We start from the raw sequence: 20,848 nt of genomic DNA, 5'->3' as shown, positions 1-20,848 counted from the left end.
ACGACAGCACGACGCAGTTGTAACGGCTGCCATTGATGCCAATGTGGCCGGGTGCGGAGGGTGTGGACGAGTCGGCTGGAGGAGTGGGAGGAGAGTAGGGCGGCGGAGCCACCCAAGCGGTACGGACAGTTTTTCCTCTCAAAATCTCAGAGCATGCAAAAGAAAAAATTTTGGGAAAGAAAAATTAGATGGACCCCATTCTCTATTTTTTATCTTTTTTTTCAGCACTTTTTTCCCCCATCTGAATTGATAAAAAAAGAGCCATTTTCTTTCTTTTTTTTTTCATAATTTTTTTCCTGTTGTATTGTTTCTTCCAAACAGAACATTAATGTCTGTACGGCTACTATTTCACACTGGGGACCCATCAAGCCAGTAGTGTGAATATCTAAGGAAGTGGAGAGCTTTGAATTTTCCTTACTTCATCCACTTCGGTAATGACGTGTTCTCTCTTCCATCTACCATTCAATTCCCCCTTTTTGTGCACCTCGTCGCCAACTTCTGTTTCTCAAAATACCATCGCCGGGAGGGAAGAAAGAAAATAGTTCAACATGAGTGAAGATCACCATGAAAGCGAAACCCATGTTTTGATGTTTCCTTGTCCGGCTCAAGGCCACATTAACTGCATGCTTCAACTTGCCGAGCTTCTGGTTCTTTCCGACATCCATGTCACCGTTCTCAACACCGAGCACATCCACCAGCGTCTTCTCCGTTTCGCCGAGATCCCTTCTCGTTTAGCCGCCTATCCCACTCTACACTTCAAGACTTTCTCCGACGGCCTTCCCTCCGATGACCCCCGGCGACAAGAAGACTACGTTGGTGAACAAATCAAACAAGTGAATTTAATGGCCATGCCTCGGCTGAGGGAGATTTGCGTGGAAGCTTCTGGAAAGCCCAGGTTCAGTTGCATCATAGCAGATGGGATCTTCGGACGCCTCACCAACGAAGTAGGACAAGAACTTGGGATTCCTGTAGTTTACTTCCGTACCATCAGTGCTTGCAGCTTTTGGGCTTATTTTTGTGCTCCAAGATTATTTGAATCCAACGAACTGCCCATTCGAGGTATGTATTTTTCTCCCTAGAACTCTTATCAGAATTCATTCAGATTCAAAAGTGAACTTTTGAAAGATTTGATATTAACATGGGTTAAGACTTAAAGGGGAACAAGACATGGATCGCATGATAACAAGTATCCCTGGTATGGAAAACTTGGTTCGGTGTCGGGACCTCCCGAGTTTCTTTCGAGCAAATCATAAGAGTCACATTCCTCTGGAGCCAGTGGTGTTCGAGACACATCAATCCCTCCGAGCACAAGCTCTAATTTTGAACACATTTGAAGACTTGGAAGGACCTGTCCTCTCCCAGATTCGCCACCACTTTCCCAGATTCTACGCCCTCGGCCCTCTCCACGCGCACCTCAACTCCAGAAAAGCAACCAAAACAATGTCTTCGGAGACATCGCCTCCTTCCTTCGAGAGCAGTCTCTGGGAAGTTGATAGAAGTTGCATGACGTGGCTAGACGCTCAGCAGCCTAAATCAGTGGTATACGTGAGCTTCGGAAGCATAACAAAAATCTCGAGAGATGAACTCATGGAGATATGGCACGGTTTGGTGAACAGCAAGAAACGATTCTTGTGGGTGATCCGACCCGGCATGCTGTCCGAAAAGGAAGGACAGGATCCGCCGATGGACCTAGTGGAAGGGACGAAGGAGAGAGGGCGCATGGTGGGGTGGGCCCCCCAGAAAGAGGTACTTGCACATGTGGCAATTGGCGGGTTCATGACACACTGTGGGTGGAACTCGACGTTGGAGGGTGTGGCGGCCGGAGTTCCAATGATGTGCTGGCCTTACTTTGCGGACCAACAGATAAACAGTAGGTATGTGAGTGAGGTGTGGAAGATTGGGTTGGAAATGAAGGACGTGTGTGATAGGAAGCTTGTGGAGGAGATGGTGAATGATCTCATGGTTGAGAGGAGGCAAGAGTTTGAGAAGTCGACGCAAGCCATGGCAACATTAGCCAAAACGAGTGTACGAGAAGGTGGGTCCTCGTACTCTGATTTTGATCGTTTCGTTCAGTTCTTGAAGTCGGCACGCGAAATTGATGGCTCTCTTTTCATGAAATAATAAGAAGGCGGCAGAATATAGGGATTCTGTCTTATAGTTTGCTTCGGCTTGGAAGTTTTTTCACCCAGCTTGTTTAATTATTTCCTTTACTCTATTGTAGGCCTGGGCCCGAAAATTGTATTGCAATTGATATAGTGAAGAGCCCATAGATATTTGTATCATGTTTTTTAAAAAAATAAAAGCCCTTATTTAAATTATGCGTGTTTTTGGTTGTCCTGCCAATGTATAATTCTATTTTTGTAAACAATGATAGAAAAGGGGCGCCGTTAGATTTAATAAAAAAAGCTAGTTCTTCATAAAATAATAAATTAAGGTTTAAATTTTTACTAAAAAAGATGTCTATATTTAATATCTTAACATCCTTCAAATATAATTGCCTCTAATAAAACGATATCTGTAAATAATTTAAAAAAAAAAAGTATTACTATTACCATATGAGGAAGTACCTAATTTCAAAAGTTACTTATCATGTTGCAACCAATATTCCCTAGTTATCAACAACATACCAAGTAATTTAATGGGTATGAGTAGGTGCATATTATTTACTTAGCAAAATCTTGATTATTGATATTGATTTTGTGCATAATTTTGTTTAATTTCTTCCTGTTATCGTGGTATATATATATCTTAGACATCATGCATTTAGGATTATGAAGAAACTTACGTGGAGTAAAAGACCTCTCTCACTTAATTAGTTTGCTTTCTCCTAGTTATAACTTTTAATATTAATAGATTGTCTAATTAAACATTGAAATTTACAATGCAAGGATTAGATCATAAGATTTAAACACTACTATAAATATGACAATATATAATGCCATTTATTAAACGATTATAAGAAAAACCGTTTAATAAATGAAGGCAGGATTTTAAAAAATATATTTAATGGTTCCAGGAATAATCATTCTGTATTTAAACAAATACTAAACGGTTATCTATCTCTTTCCACGCGGATGACGTCTCCAAAATACTAAATGGTTCTCCAGTCAAAATCATTAAGTATTTTGTTACTTTATTACATACTCTTTGTATTTTTATTTATAAAAAATTATTATTTTTTTATATAAGTAAAATCATCTATTTCAATAAATATTTATTATACATTTCTTAAATCACCCTTCATAATTTATATTAATAAAAAATAATTAATATATGCTTATATTAATTAATATGGGATATTTTAGTCTAATTTTTTTATTTTCAAACATAATTATTATGAATAATTAATTTTTTTAAATCATATAATATAATTTTTTTATATATATAAAAATGGATGGAGTACTTCTTATTAGAAACCGTTTAGTATTTTCGTTCAAAAAGCTTTTCCTACTCTCCCCAAATCCCATTATATTCCGTTTTGAAAAAATTGAAAATTACACTTATCATCTCGCTTTCAATCCCCCACCAATGAAACTTCAAAAGCCACCATGTTTTACTATTCCCTACCGTCCTCCACACCAAAAAAGCCTTGAGTTACGTTCATCTCTTGTCTCTGTTCTTTGGTCGCCATGCATGCTGATAAATAATAATTTTATATATTTTTATTTTTTTTAATTTAAATTTTTAAATATTTATTTGAGACTAATTAAGTTTAATTAAATATTATTTAATTTTATTAGTCAATATTCAATTTTGAAATTTTAACTATCTAAATTTATAATTTTAAAATATAAATAATATTTTTAATATTTTTACACAGTTGCTATTTAATTTTATCTTATTTGTAAAGATTTTTTACATTTAATTTAAAAGATATTAATAAAAAATATTTTAAATAAAAAAATATGAGCATACTTGGAGATCAATTCAAGAATTAAATCTTTAAAATTTTATTTAAATTTATTTTGATTTATTTAGTGTAATTTTTAATTAGGGTTATTCACGATAATTTTATCATTTTATTAAATTATTGATAGTTTTGCTTTAGCCGTAGGCATAAGAGACGCAAATATATATATATATATATATATATATAAAGCACGACTATTACGAAGAGAAGGGGGGAAAATAAGGTAGCAACGGTCGCGATTCATCTTTTTGTTTAATTTCTCCAACGGTGACTTGTCAATTTCTCATTTTATATATATTGATTTTTTATTTTATAAAGAGTTAATTTTTTTAGTATGATCAATCATAAACTACAATTTTAAACTTTAATAAGAGCTTTTTATATTTAGAGAAGATTTTATTTTAGCTTTATTTCAATTTGCTCTTCTTCTCTCTACCTTAAGTTTTATACTTTAACTGTTACTGCTGATTAGATTAGCCTTATTGCATAATTTTTAGGCTATAAATTTCATCTGAGGTTTTATTTGCTATAATTAATTGATATAGCATTGTAAGAGTAATTTGATCTAGCTTGGGTGATTACTCATGTTTTGTTTTCAGTGTGGCTAACTTAGAATAGTTGTTAGGTTGTGAGTTAAAGAAAATCTCAATTAATCTATAACTTAATTTTTTATTTAATTCTTAAATGATAATTTAAAAAATATATAATAAAACCAGAATAATAAAGTTAAGTAAATTAATTTATTTTGTGGATGAGGAAAATTAAGTTTAGGTGATTGGATTATAATTGATTGCGCTGCTTGTTTTTGATAATTTTTTTAGTTGAATTTTCTTTATTTATTTAATTTAATTTATATTTTTTAATTAATTTTATTATAAAAAACCCTCACTTTTTAGCTTTTCATAATTATAATTTAAATAGTTATTCTATTGACTTGTGGGGAGATGATTTAGGTTGCGTTTTACTGTAAAATTTAGTTTTTATTAATTTTGATACTATTCGACAGTAGTGTCACATACTCATGGGGTTGTTTTCTCTCCATGGCTCATCTCTCAATTTTGAGTGTTTTGCTGTGGGACTTTTCTCCACTATATTACTCGCCTTTTAACCACCGTTGCTCTACCACTTCCTTTCTCCCCTAATCTCCCCTCATTTGGCTGTGGGTAGCCTGGTTTTTTGTTATTAAATATTGCATTATTCTAAGAGTTTGGTTCCGTTTATTTGTTATGGAGGTCGGAACTATACTTTTTTCTTCATAGATCACGACCATTGTGTTACATGCTTGCTTATCCTCTTAGTTCTAGTTATCATTTTGTTATAAAATTGCTCTAAAAATGATATAAAATTGCTCATCCCAGTAATAAGCCGCATATAATGGAGATTATTAATCAATAAATTGATTAAGTTTCGTGTATTTATGTATATAATTTGTTCTTTAATTTTTGTTTGAATATTTTTCATATCAAATTTTCTATTGTACATCAAGGCTATTGTCATATATTACACTCAGGTCAATTAATAGTTTCAACAACTAATAAGGGATAATGGTCACTTTGACACAATAACATAATAGACTATTATAAAGGTATATGCATTTATCATTAATTATGTTAGCAACTAAATCATATGTCATGTCATCTCATTAACTGATTAATTTTTTTATCCATTATGTGACCCTACAATGGATTATGGTTAAGCTATCATTAAATTCATGAAGGATACATGCTCTTACTAGGACTCTCCTAGACAATATGTGATAGGGGACGTGAAAGTGGAATCATGTTAGTTTAAGGACAGAACCCTGAAACAAAACAAAAATACAAGAACAAAAAGAAAGGGATAAAATTTATGATAAAAACAAAGAAAGAAATGAAATAAACAAAGAGATAATGATTAAGGAGAAGATGCTTCTAGGAACTTCAACCTTTGAAGACACCATAAGAATTGATCAAGCTCTTGATGATATTCGTTTCTCACATGGGTGCTACCATGAAGCATTGAGGCTCACAAGAGTCATAAACTCAAAAATAAATAATTTCATTCAACTTCTCTTCCCTTTACAAAAAGGAGCACACCTTGTGTGTGTGTGTGTGTGTGTGTGTGTTCATAAAGAAGATTATTTCTTAAAATTAAAACTCTAATTTTCTAACACTAAAAAGAGAACAAAAATAATATAAAATAAGGGAAAAATATTTAGTCACATAATTTAGGAGATGTGATCCTAAAATTATGAGATTACAAAACTTAAAAAATAATATAATGAATTATAATCTTTGATTAGACTCAAAATAGAAAATTATGACTAGTTTTGGTCCTTAAGAAAGGAAGTCAAGTCAAAGGACCACTAAATTAAGAGACAATCAAGGAATCATAAAGGACTCAAAATCATGCCACCCTTGACCTTTTCATTAGGTTTTCATGCCTTCTTACTTACAAGAGGTTTCACTTATAGTCTTTCTTACATCGAGCTATGGTTTGCACCTCTTAAACTTAACTCTTCATGAATTTGGATCTTAAGCATATTATTCATGCTAAGATGCTCTCCTTTAGGCTTGAGAGGAGTGTCACAATGCTCTCTAAGCTCTTGGACTTCTTATACAGGATTGAACAGGGCTTGCTTTATGACTTTAGTTCGAGCTCTTGTCATTGGATCTCTAATATATTGTATAGGGTCTTTAGGTATGTTGGATTGAAAATGTTGGGCTCCTTACTCCTTGTGTTGGGCTTCTTTCATGTCACTATGCTTATACTTGCCATCCTCAAACTTCATTGCCATTAATGCTACGTCATCCATACCATAAGGTGGGGGTGTATGTGTGCAGGCAGGCATATATTGTCAACATTTTCATCATTATATTATGGTTATTAATTCATATGACTCTAACTTTTTGTTGTTGTTTTTGCATGCAATACTATAAAGACACATACTCTGACACATCCACTAAAGATCAAATAGAAGAAGTCACTGAAGAGTTAGTACATAGTATTTTTCAAGTATGGTTTAGCTTTATCAATAAAAAACAACAATAGTGAATAAATAGACGACATAGATATATATATATATATATATATAAAGTTGACATAAATGATATATATGTATACTTAATCAATTTTTAGGATTTAGAGCTTTATTTTTTTCATTAATAGATTTAACTTAAACAACTTCAAGTTGTAAATAGCTTTTATGTAGGAATTCATATTTATATTTTAGGTATATAATTGTTGTTGGCTTCTAAAATTCTATTTTTGTGTAATGGATATTGATTTTGTAATGTACAATACTAGCAATATAAAATAGTTATGAAAAAAAAAACTGTTTAATATTATAACTAAAACAACAGTGCATCAATATGCAATGGTTGTCTCAACACAACCGCTTTATATTTAATAATATTAAATTGTTATAGCGTCATAACCATTTAGTATTGTCAAATGCTTCTAACTCCAGAATTGTTTAATATTTTGATTCCCAATTATCCCCTCAAAACCTCAAACAGATATTAAACGGTTTTAGGATAAAAATTGTTTAAAAAAAATCAAGAATATTCAATGGCTAATAATCATTGAATAAAAAATCCTAGAATATTCAGTACTTAATTATTCAACAGTTTATAACCATTGAATATTAGCAAAAATATATGTTTTATATTCTCTTTTTTTTTTAATAGTGAAACTATAGTGTTTGGATGGATGAATTTAGATTTAGATTTTAAATTTAAAATTTTACATTTAAAATTCATATATTTAAAATTCATTATTTTAGTAGTTTAAAAATTTTTAAATGAATAAGAGAAATAAATTGAGGTTCAAAAAAAATTAAAAACTAAAAATTAAAAATCATGAGCTTGTTTTTATTTTTTTTAATCGACAAGAGATAAAAAAAATACAAAAGTTATAGTTGTATATGAACAAACTTTGATTAAATAGCACATAGAATGAGGGGCGGAGCCACTACATGTGAGGGGGGCAAATGCACCCTCTCACATGAAAAAAATTACACATGTATTATGAGAAATTTATAACCTTACACCCTATATTTTTTGTTTTTTGTACTCTCCAGACTCAATAAAAATATTTGGAGGTCTAAATTTAAGCTCCATATCAACCTTTTCAACATATTTTTGGTAAGAAAATCTCAAATATTTTGTCCAAATAAAAATATATATAATTTTACTTATGTTATTATATTTTTTGCCTAATATAATTAATTTTAAAAAATTAAAATATTATTTTTTTAATTATTTATTTTTAAATTGTATTGACTTGCACTGACTTAGAATCTTGGCTCCACCACTACGTACAATCAAGATTGGTTGTTGACATAACTTCAAAATGATGAATGATGCATATACAACCGTCATGGAGGAGGGGCCAAAGACGATTAATCACATGTAACTACCCTAAAATATTTTCAAAAAGATGAAAACATAAGATAAATGAAATATCATAAGTAATGAACAAAAAAATGAAGACAAACATAAGGGAAACATCTTACCTCCTTACCACACACTATTGCATTTAGAGTTTTGATGATTTATATGGACAACCCTTGTCGTCTTTCCATAACAGGCGCACAAGGCAAACGCGAATGTCACAATGGGAATCTCCATTAGTAAGCTCCTTCAAAGGAGTTATTCGGTCCGAGTACATGTGCAAGCAAAAAAAAAAAAAATTGGTGAGAATGAAAGATGAAAGACGCAGTAAGAATAATATAAGAATTTAAAGAGAATATACAGGGGCAAAAAATATAACCATATAGTAATAATGATGAAGAAAGTAGAGTAAGAAAGAGAGAAGAAGAACATAAAGAACAAAAGGGAAAAAAAAAAAAAACAGGGGCTAATACTGTAGAATAGAATAAATGGAATTTACAGAGAATGATTTCAAGAAACATTACAGTGGAAGAACGATCAAAGAGGGTCAGTTAAGCGGCTTCAAAGATAAATGGGAGAGAAAAACCCAGTTAGAACGGGATAAGAAAAAAAAAAAAACCCGATAGAGACGTTCCGGTTTATGATGAAGAAAAGGAAATGAATCATATAACATAAATTTGAAATTTGAAATGCAAAACAGAAAGAGAGAGTAGCCGTATTTCCTTGCATGGGGAAGACACACAGAATATTGATACAACAGAGATTAATTAATGAACCATAAAAAAAAAAAAGGCAATGATAGTTTGGTTCATAGGAAAGAAAAAATACGGATAGGAGTGAATGCTCCTACACAGTGTGAACACATAAGGGGTTATCTTATGTTTAAACATGGAATTAATGGAATCTCATCATAGTAACAATCAAGAAAATAAAAAAAATGGACCAACAACATTTTAGCCAACAAAGACCAATTAGATGCGTGCTATATACAAGCTTTGAATAATCTAGTTAAAGTTGATGATGAGCATTAACAGTGGTATTTATAAATTTTTCAATAATAAAATTCTCACATCAATAATAAAATTTAATCTCATAACTACATGTATAAATTATGGGCAAAATCTTGACTAATTATGCCAACCTTTGTTAGTCCATTCAATCCATATTATCACATGCTTTTGATTACTTCATCAAAACTAGTGAAATTAAGAAATGACAGTTCAATATATTTTATAATGAAAAAAATTTAACTTCACTTCTATTAAAAATAAGAAAAAAATACAATATATGATAAGATATATAATTAAATTTATAGTAGGAGAAAAATTAAAAAATAATAATAAATAATCATTCATATGACATTACATTAAAGGCCAAAAAATTCGCCTAAAAGATATTGTACAGGATTTAGAGGGACTTGTGGGTAAAGAAGAGCACAAATAATCAGATGGAATGGTTTAAACTTGAAAGGGTTTCTTCAAATGCTGTCTCATGAATTGGAGTCCTTTTTCCTTTAAAAAAACATAAAGAAAGAAAGAAAAAACTGGAGTCTTTTTGTTTATTTATTATTTTAATTTAATTAGAGAAATTCTTTTCCTCAATTTTCCAGCTGCTTAATTAATGTGGTGGCAGACGGTTGGTGTGCATTCACATCACCTCAAGGAAAGCAACCCCCACAATGTACAGGAGCTAGTTTCCCTACTCATTTTAAAGAGCACATGATGAGATCTAGGTCATACGTATTTTATTTTAATCTGAATGATGAAAATTTCAAACATAATTTTATATTATATTTATTAAAATAAAATTTACAAAACTTATAAACTAATTTTAATAAATTTTTTATTTTTAATTTAGTTTAAATTTAATTTAAAAATTTTAATTTAATATTAAATTTTTTATAATTGATATATATTAATTATTCAGATATATTCTGTATAGTTCATATATACATCAATTATATTATTTGAATTGTATAAAGTATATCTGAATAATTAATATATATTAATTATAAAAAATTTTATATTAAATTAAATCTAAATTAGATTAAAAATAAAAATTTTATTTAACTCCGCCTATGTTTATAGCCGGTCCCAAGCCTGGGTAAAGGAGGAAGGTTGTGTTAGGCCATTAACAGCCAATGTAAAAATTTGTTGAATTTATCATGAACATGGACAATAGACGTTATAATGTTAATGCTAGGTCGTTGCCCGTAAGTAACGCACTGCATGGCTCGAGTACATTGACAAGTGAGTTAGAGCCGCTGTATCGGCGCCCGGATGTAGTGTTAAATGAGCAAGGGCTACCGCGTCATTCTGGACGCACGCGGCTAAAGAAGTTAGTCCATAAGAGCAAAATTAGATTTGGTACTTGGAATGTTGGGACATTAAATTGTAAATCTGTAGAGGTTGTAGGGGTTATGATTCAAAGGAAAATCAATATCCTTTGCTTGCAAGAAACAAAATGGCGTGGAGAAGAAGCTAAGGATATTCAAGGTTTCAAACTTTGGTATACAGGAAAAGTAAGTGCACGCAATGGAGTAGGCATCATTATAGATAAGGAGTGGAAGAAGAACGTTATAGAAGTTAGCAGAATTGGAGACAGAATTATTTCTTTAAAAATGATAATTGGACGTGAGACTGTTAATATTGTTAGCGCTTATGCGCCGCAAGTCGGGACAGAAGCCAGTCTTAAGGAATTATTTTAGGAGGATCTGGAGGGGTTGATTCGACACATACCACAGAGTGAAAAGATTTTTATTGGAGGAGACTTTAATGGGCATGTCGGGAGGGAAGTTGGTCAGTATGCGAGGGTGCATGGTGGTTTTGGTTTTGGAGAGCTAAACAATGAAGGACAAACTCTTCTTGATTTCTCATTGGCGTATGATTTTAAGATTGCCAACACTTGTTTCAAGAAGAGAGATGAGCATCTTATCACTTACAAAAGTGGAGCCTCAAGGTCGCAGATTGATTTTCTTTTGGTTAAGAACACAGATAGAAAACTTTGTAAAAATTGTAAGGTGATCTACGGAGATGCTGTAACGACACAACATAGGGTCCTAGTCCTTGATGTGTGTATTATGAGTAAAATCCAAAAACGTTGACAAGTAGTAACACCAAGGATTAGGTGGTGGCAATTAAAAGGTGAGAAGCAAGATATTTTCAAACGAAATCTTTTGGATAAAGGAATTTGGGATTCTCAGGGAAGTGCTAACATCATATGGGAGGATATGGCTAAAAAGATACGAGAGGTTGCAAAAGTAGTTTTGGGAGAATCGAAAGGTTCTGATCCGAGAGATAAGGAGTCTTGGTAGTGGAATAATAGTGTACAGGACAAAATCAAGTATAAGAAGAACTATTTTAAAGCCATACATTTGTGTAACAATGAGGAAAATTGGGAGAGGTACCGTATGGCTAAGAAGGAAACTAAGAGAGCTGTGGGTGAACCTCGTTCTAAAGCTTTTGAAGAATTTTATAAGAACCTTGAGACGAAGGAAGGAGAGCAAAATATTTATAAGATTGCCAAGAGTAGGGAAAGAAAATCAAGAGATCTAGAACAGGTAAGGTGTATTAAGGATGAAGAGGGAAGAATTTTAGTTATAGATGATGAAATTAAAAATAGATGGGAGACTTATTTTTCTAAACTTTTCAATGATGGAGAGGATTCATCTAGTAACTTGGAGGATTTAGTAACTGGTGAAGGAGAACAAAATTTGTCATTCTATCGAAAAATACGTGATAAGGAGGTAAAGGAAGCTCTTAAGAAAATGGCAAATGGTAGAGCCAACGGATCTGATTGTATATCTATCGAAGCGTGGAAATGTTTAGGTGAAGAAGGGGTGAGATGGTTAACTAAGTTATTTAATGTGATTTTACGGTCCAAGAAAATGCCTGATGAGTGGAGGAGAAGTACATTAATTCCTATTTATAAAAATAAAGGAGATATTCAGAATTGTACTAACTATAGAGGGATTAAACTCATGAGCCACACAATGAAATTGTGGGAGAAAGTAATTGAGCACAAGTTGAGATTGGAGACAAGTATTTCGGAGAATCAATTTGGTTTTATGCCAGGTAGATCAACTACAGAGGCGATTTATCTACTAAGGGGATTAATGGAAAAGTATCGTTGTAAAGATAAAGATCTACATATGGTTTTTATTGATTTGGAAAAAACTTATGACCGTATACCAAGAGAAGTGCTTTGGAAAGCGTTGGAAAAAAAGGGAGTACGGATTGCTTATATTAAAGCCATACAAGATATGTATAAGAACGCCTAGTGGTCAAACAAAGGATTTTCCTATAAAGATTGGACTACATCAGGGATCATCTCTGAGTCCTTATTTGTTCAACTTGATTTTAAATGTTTTGACGGAACATATTCAAGAGGAAATCCCGAAATGTAAGCTCTTCGCGGATGATATAGTTCTTATAGTAGAGACAAGAGAAGAGGTTAATTGCAAACTTGAGTTATGGAGGAGGACATTGGAGTCGAAAGGTTTTCGTCTGAGTAGAAGTAAGACGGAATATTTATATTGTAAATTTGGTAAAGGACTATTCGAAAATAATTTGGAAGTGAAATTGGGAGATCAAATTATACCTCAAGTGGAAAAGTTTAGATATTTGGGAGCCATTATTCAAAATGATGGCGAAATCAGTGGAGATATTTCATATAGAATTCAAGCTGGGTGGTTTAATTGGAGAAAAGCTAAAGGAGTTATTTGTGACCGTAAGGTGCCTAATAAACTTAAAGAAAGTTTTATCGTACTACTATCAGACCGGCAATGTTATATAGTAGTGAATGCTGGGCTCTAACGGGACAGCAAGAGCATAAAGTTGGAGTAGCAGAGATGAGAATGTTACGATGGATGTGCGGACATACACGTAAAGATAAAATTCGAAATGAGCACATACGCGAAAAAGTGAGGGTGGCACCTATTGAGGAAAAAATGGTAAAAATCGGTTGAGATGGTTTGGACATATACAAAGAAGACCAAGGGAGGCACCAGTGAGAAGAGTGGAACATATAACTTTGAGTCCGATTAAGAGAGGTAGAGGAAGGCCTAAGAGAACACTATTGAAAGTTGTTGAACGTGATCTCTTAATTAATAATATTTCTAAAAGCTTGATAAATGATAGAGTATAATGGCGTCTTGCAATTCATGTAGCCGACCCCACCTAATGAGATAAAGGCTTGTTGTTGTTGTTGTTTGTTTCATAATTTTTATAAATTTTTATTTTAATAAATATAATATAAAATTATATTTAAAATCCGAAGTATCAGATAAATGTCATTCCACGGATGATCGGCGCATTCTGGAGACTGAACCCACCAGGTACATGAATTATTAGAGTTATGATCGTACACTCTGTTGGTCAAAAAAAGAACGTACACTCTCCGACCCTAGGCCACGTGTATTATTAAATACTCCTTTAATTTTTATATAAATTATTTTTATAAATCTCATCAATATTAATATACATAAAAAAATAAAAAAATGTAAAATTTTAAATGTATTTTTATATAATAAATTTAAAAATAATTTTATATTACTTTTTTCTATTATTAAAGATAATTTTAAAAATATTTTAAATATTATTAAAAAATTATACTATAATTTATAAATAAAATTAAATAAATTTTTTAAAATATAATTTATAAATAAAATAGGAGGAAATATAAATCTAAATAAATGCATACTATAGTAATGTGGGCGAATAGGTCTTTCATGTGCGGGATCATTTTTCATGCTCATTTTAAGGATAAATATCATGTGCTCATTTTTAAAATAAGATTTAAACCATTCAGATTTAATATATTATTATATATTATATTTATTAAATAAAATATTTATAAAAATTATAAAATAATTTTAATAAGTTTTTTATGTTTAGTTTAGTTTAGATTTAATTTAACTAATCCAATTTATTATTAAAATTTTTTTAATTAATATATATTGATTAACTCAATATGCTCTCCACAGTCCTAAATTGTGCAGAATAAAAATAAATAATTAACATATATTAATTATGCACATTTTAATGTTAAATTAAATTCTCTAAATTAAATCTAAATCAAATTTAAAATAAAAAAATTATCAAAATTAGTTTATAATTTTTATTTTAATAAATATGATATATAATAATATTTTAAATATGCATCATTCAAAGTAAAAAGCTGATCTGGATTTCGTTCTAATGACCTAATGAAGCACGGAAACCAATTCCTTCACGTTCACATCTCGAGACTCATGTTCCTCATCTGGCCACAGAACAATACATCACAGATTCCGAGGTAGTAGGGGCGACTATTTGACCACACGTTAAGTTTCTCAGCAAAATCAGGCCGAGAAGCACCATGCTGATCGGAACATTCTGAAAAACTCCGGGTCACGTCCATTATTCTAGGAGCAATGGTATCTTCAGAGGTTAGATCACAGACAAAAAAGAGAAGATAATAAAGAACGGAGAAGAAAGAAGATAGTCGATGATGAGAGAAGATTTGCGTGAAAGTGAAACTCATGTTTTGATATTTCCATGTCCAGCTCAAGGCCACGTCAACTGTATGCTTCAACTCGCTGAGCTTCTGGCTCTTTCCGACATTCACGTCACCTTTCTCAACACAGAACATGTCCACCACCGTCTCCTCCGTTTCGCTGGCATCGCTTCTCGTTTAGCCGCCTATCCCACTCTTCACTTCAACACTTTCTCCGACGGCCTTCCCGCCGACGATCCCCGACGCGGAGACAACCTAGGGGAATACATCAAACAGGTGAACTTATATGCCAAGCCTCAGTTGAGGGAGCTATGCATGGAAGCTTCTGGAAAACCCAGGTTCAGTTGTATCATAGGAGATGGGATCTTTGGACGCCTCACCAACGAACTAGGAGGAGAGCTTGGGATCCCCGTCGTTTATTTTCGCACTTTCAGTGCGTGCTGCTTCTGGGCCTATTTTTCTGCTCCTCAGCTCTTTGATTGCAACGAACTTCCCATTCGAGGTATGCATTTTATCTGAAAAGAACACTGATTGATCTTAACAATATAGGAGGCTGTATTATAATTAGTTGAAGTACAATCATCTGTAAATGATTATAACACTGTAATATTGAAGGTGAAGAAGACTTGGATCGCATAATAACCAAGATCGCTGGAATAGAAAACTCGGTTCGGTGTCGGGATCTCCCAAGTTTCTTTCGAGGAACCCATAACGGCCAAATATCTCTAACACATTGATGTGTCTCGAACAACACAGATATTTGAAGACTCAGAAGGTCTCAGATGCGGCTTCGCTTCCCCAACCTTTTCCCCCTCGAGTGAACTCCAAAAGGGCCTCCATCTCCAAAACATCTTCGTCAAAGGAACCAGTTCATAACTCTGTCGCGATTCGCGAACAGTCTCTGGGAAGTGGATAGAAGTTGTATGAGATGGCTCGACGCTCAGCCACCGAAATCAGTGATATACTTGAGCTTCGGAAGCATAACCACAATCTCAAGGGACAAGCTCGTGGAGATATGGTATGGTTTAGTGAACAGCAAGAAGCGGTTCCTGTGGGTGATCCGACCCGACATGGTGGCCGAAAAGTAAGGAGATGATCTGCCGAAGGACCTAGTAGAAGGGACAAAGGAAAGAGGGGGCATGGTGGGGTGGGCCCGCAACAGGAGGTACTTGTACACGTGGCAGTTGGCGGGTTCATGACGCACAGGGGATGGAACTCGACGTTGGAGAGTGTGGTGGCCGGAGTTCCGATGATATGCTGGCCTTACTTTGCAGACCAACAGATAAATAGCAGGCATGCGAGTGAAGTGTGGAAGATAGGATTTGATATGAAGGACATGTGCGATAGGAAGGTGGTGGAGAAAATGGTGAATGATCTCATGGTGGAAAGGAGAGAGGAATTTGAGAAATCGTCGGAAACTATGGCGGCGTTGGCCAAGGCAAGTGTGAGTGAAGGCGGGTCCTCTTACTCTGAGCATGGTCGTTTTGTTCAGTTTTTGAAGTCATTGAGCTCTAGAAAATGATTTTTTTTTTTTTTTCCAAATACAATGGGAGAGGTAGCAGGTCTTTGAAGTCATCGAGTTCAGTTTTGTTCAGTTTTTGAAGTCAAGACCATTGTTGAGAGGACTCGACTTTGCTCCTCTGATGGCTCGCTCCGATTCGCTGCACAGCAACAGAATCTAATCTGTTTAATGTTTTATTTTTTTTATTTTTATTTTAAAAATAAAAATAATAAAAGTTTTTAATAAATTTGGTTACATGAACTATCTGAATTTAATATTAATAATTTAAATTTAAATTTAAATTTAATTCTTTATAAATTAATTATCCAAGTATACATACTTTAAACAGTGCAAATTTAACATGAATAGTGTAAATTTAATATTATAATTTTTTTAAATTGACTGTTAAATATATTCTGAATAATACAATTATCTACAAACATTTTTGAAAATATTTTCATTATAAAAATTTATATCATTAATATTAAATACAAACTGTCTAAATTTATTTAAAACTTTTATTATTTTTTTTATTATTTTAGTTTAATAAGAATAAAATATGAAATTTTAACAGTCCAAATTCTGTTGCTGCGTAGTGGAGCCTCAGAGGAGCGAGGCATCATAGGAGAGAGCCCGAGTCTTTGTTGAGATAATAAATTAATAACTTCCGCTAACTCTGCTCTCAAAGATTTGGGACACAGATCTATTGAAAATGATTTTTGTTGATTTCATGGAAAAATTAGAGCTTTGCTTGCGGCCCATTGATGAGCGTGGACTTCTTCTTCACCCAGCTTGTGTAATTCCGTCCTTTCCTTTGTTCCGTGCGTGGCCCAACAAAAAATTTAATTAGATTTGGAGGAAAAGTTCAATGAACAATGTATAATTCCACTCTATAGATTCTCTACTGCTCATTTTCTATGTCATACTTTTTTTTATTGAAAAAATTACTCTTAAGCTCCACAAAAAAAAATTAAATACAAAAAAATTCTATGAAATCAAAAAATTACATTGACGTTCCATGTTTTTTTTCCTAAAGTTATCGATTTACTATATTGATGTTGTCAATTATTCTTAGATAGTTATTAGTAGCTAGATTTGTTCAGTTAACAACTAAGTAATACTAATTAATAATTATCCAATAGTAATTGATAATTTCATAAAAGAATAATTTTATAATTTTACGAGATATTTTTGTATTTAGCTTTTTTGTCTGGGACATGTGAGTGATTTCCTCTATTTTTTACCCGATTGTAATAAATGCAGGGAGGTTCGCCAGTTTTTTTTTTTTTATAAAAAAAAGCAGAGGTTTTATTGTCATTATACTGATTATCAAAGTTTTCAAACAAGACCAATGTGTAATATACAAGAGCACATCATGTCAGATACTGAATTAGTGAATACGGAATTGATGGAATAACAATGAACGAGGAGAGAAAAAAAAAAAACCTTCAGATCGAATGTCCTTAATTTGAATTGTAAATTTGAAATAGTACCAAACAAGATAAAACGACATGAACAACAATATAATAGCGTTTGTAACTTGAGGCATTAATTAAAAAAACTCGCATTAATTAACTATATATGCTGGGATATATAAGCATTGCTTTGTATTATGGTTAGTGGATGCTAAGCTCACTGGGATAATATATACGTACAAGTATATCGTGGAGGTGAAACAAATCCATTATATGACTTTTGAGAGATTGATGAACTAACCCACATTTGTATTATCCGATAATGAATTAATTTTAAGATACAGTTATGTTCTCTACAATTCTCACCTTCTCAATCTATGTTGGTGCCCCACCTTGAATATTCACTACCAAGTGTGTGATCTAAAATTAATAAATTTATTGTAGAAACATTAATTGGAGATAATATATATATTAATCTTAGTTGGGTCAGTTTCGAAACTGTTTATCTTTCTGATTCCTTGTGAGATAAGAGTAGGTTTTTTGTATTCTCGTCGTTATGCTCCTCACTGGGGTAGCTTAATGAGTACTTTAATGGAGTTATTAGAATTCAGTTAAGCCCACTTTTCTAACTGATCTTAGTGTGACTCGGTGAGGTTGGTGAGATTTTAGATTAAACACAGAAATATTTAGATTTTATGAATAGCTAAAGAATCAAGACCCAACATCAACAGGTTTAGTTCACCTACTTAACCATGTGCGCTCCCTCATACTAATTAAACACAATGAAATTAATTAAACCACTTCAATTTAATTTTATAACTTGTTTAATATAAATATCTACATATAGTGGTCACAGAGAGAGTTATCAAATATTTTATGCTGGTTTTTGGTTCCAGACTTGGATATTTCATAGCTTCAAGGTTCAAGAATCTTATTCTTTAATCTCATTACTATTAAAAAAGAATATAAAAAATTGGATGAAATAAAGCAAAATAAATGAAACACATGGAGGTCCCCCGGTATGCACAGAGGCCATTAAACCTAACTCTTGGTGGTCTGCTCCACTGCAAACTGTGTGTGTTTGTGTGTGCAAATCAAACAGGACTAGTCACTTTCTCTCTTTTTCCCAAAACATAAACTCAATAAATATTAGTATCACTTCTTTATATGCTTTTCTTGAGACTAAAAACAAGCATGCATTTTGTTGATATGATTCAGTTTTCAGGGTTGAATGTGCTCATTAAGTCATTGCTAAAGTTATTAGGATTGGAAAAATATGTGGTACTCTCCAACGTAGGGAGGATTTGAGAGAAATGAATGAAGGTCAATCATTTCTCTCATTTTGTAATTTGTTCTTTCTCTTTTCTTTTATTCGAACTAAAACAATTTGATGATTAAGTTTTGGTTTACCGTTTACAAGATGGACATTTTAAAGAATTTCATTTCCCCCAACTTGTTTGGTTTCCTATTTGAACGCAAATCTGCCTCAAATCCAAGTTATAGAGTCAAGAGCACCAAGGACCTTAATTGTTTTTCATACTATGTTTGGCAAGATAAAGTTAAGGAAAAATTCGGATAAGCGAATTAATTGGAAAAAAGGATTAGATCAAAAATCTGTAAAAAAATTTCACAGTCTGCATTTCATCTTCCATGGTTCGACACATTTTCTTCCATGTTTTGATCGTCAGGTCCTTTTCTTTAATTAATTTCTCCAGTACCATGTTTGGATATATATAAATTTAAATTTAAATTTAAATCAAATCTTCCATTTGGGTATTCAAAAATTTGTTTTATCTTAATTCCTTCATTTCTTTTCTAAATTCTTATTATTTTAAATCTTCATAGATATACTCTCAAAACATTACCTAATAGTAACAACATTTGTTATTCAAACTACCCAAATAAAAAATTCTAAATACACTTAGAAAGTAAAATTTGAAATATAAGATTTTAAATCAAAATTTCAAATCCAATTTAACCAAACTGAACACTACCTAAAGTTAGTTCAAATTCAAGTTGGGTTCATGAGTATTATAAACCTTAAATTATTATGCGAATATCATTCAGAACCTTAAACTCTAGAAATTTCTAAATGTTGAGCACATGAAACATTGCTATTAAGTTTTAAAAAAAATAATTATTACTTTTGCAGTTGTGGGGGCCAGTCGTGCACTGATATGGCACTTGTCTTGACCATTAAAAATAATGACTGTTTTCTTTAACTTAACAGCGAGATTTCAGAAGCTCGTAATTTAAAATTTGAAGAGAGTTTTTGCATATTTCAAAAATTTAAAATTCAGAATTCTATTCGCGCAGTTGTTTAATGTTTAGGATGCTTATTAATCCTACAAACTCAAAATATAAAAATGTATTATTTATATTCTCAATTAATAGAAACAAAATATTAAAAAACATGTTTTTTTGTATAATTAAATTTAAATTCGATCAACATGATGGGTCTAATGATAAATAATGATATCTCACAATGTAGCATATTTAGACTCAAATCTCCACCAGCGCTAGAAAATGTGCTTATATTTCATGTTTGACCCTATCTCAAAAAAGGATAAACTCTAGAGTAAGGACACATGTGTATAATTAAAAAAATTTAAATTCAAAGGAGATGTAATTTGTAAGGAAAAATTAATTAACGACATGATTTACAAATTATGCCACACTCCTAATCCATTCCATTCTTGGGCAAAGGGAAAAATTTCCCATCCGTTAAGTGTTTTTCATGGTAAGTGTTTTAAATAGAGTATTTCTTCATGGAGTTCAATGGAAGTTGGAAAGAGGAAAGAGTAAGATAGAGAAGAGAGAAAGAAGAAAGAGAAAGTTGAAACTTTTAAAATTTTTTATTTAATAATACTCAAAACTGAAAATAAATAAAAAATTTAACTTTATTTATTGAGCTCTAAAAATAATAAAATAATAATTTAAATTTAAATGTTAAATCATAAATCTAAATATAACATTAAAGATACTAATATATAAGATAATGATAAAATAAATAATAATTTTTGATTTTAATGAAAAAATATCCTTATTTAGATATCCCTAATAAATAATTCTAATATCTTAGATAAATTTTAATTATCCTAATTCATTATGATCCCATATTCCATTAAATACCGTTCACGTCTTGGTGATATTG

General features: G+C 32.0%; 1 protein-coding gene and 1 pseudogene across 1 annotated transcript; both read left to right on the top strand.

Moving 5' to 3' along the window:
- Positions 1–351: 351 nt before the first annotated feature.
- LOC129295500 (7-deoxyloganetic acid glucosyltransferase-like) lies at positions 352–2,318 on the top strand. The gene is made up of 2 exons (XM_054934029.1): positions 352–1,059; positions 1,157–2,318. The coding sequence occupies exons 1-2, from the start codon at positions 549–551 to the stop codon at positions 2,119–2,121; spliced, it is 1,476 nt and encodes a 491-aa protein (XP_054790004.1). The 5' UTR covers positions 352–548; the 3' UTR covers positions 2,122–2,318.
- Positions 2,319–14,832: 12,514 nt separating this feature from the next.
- LOC129295502 (7-deoxyloganetic acid glucosyltransferase-like) lies at positions 14,833–16,327 on the top strand (annotated as a pseudogene).
- The last annotated feature ends 4,521 nt before the right edge of the window (positions 16,328–20,848 follow it).

Source organism: Prosopis cineraria, unplaced genomic scaffold (genome assembly GCF_029017545.1).
Source record: "Prosopis cineraria cultivar Desert tree isolate PC_DT_omini unplaced genomic scaffold, ASM2901754v1 PC127, whole genome shotgun sequence".
NCBI lineage: Eukaryota > Viridiplantae > Streptophyta > Magnoliopsida > Fabales > Fabaceae > Prosopis > Prosopis cineraria.
This window is presented reverse-complemented; position numbering and strand designations above follow the sequence as displayed.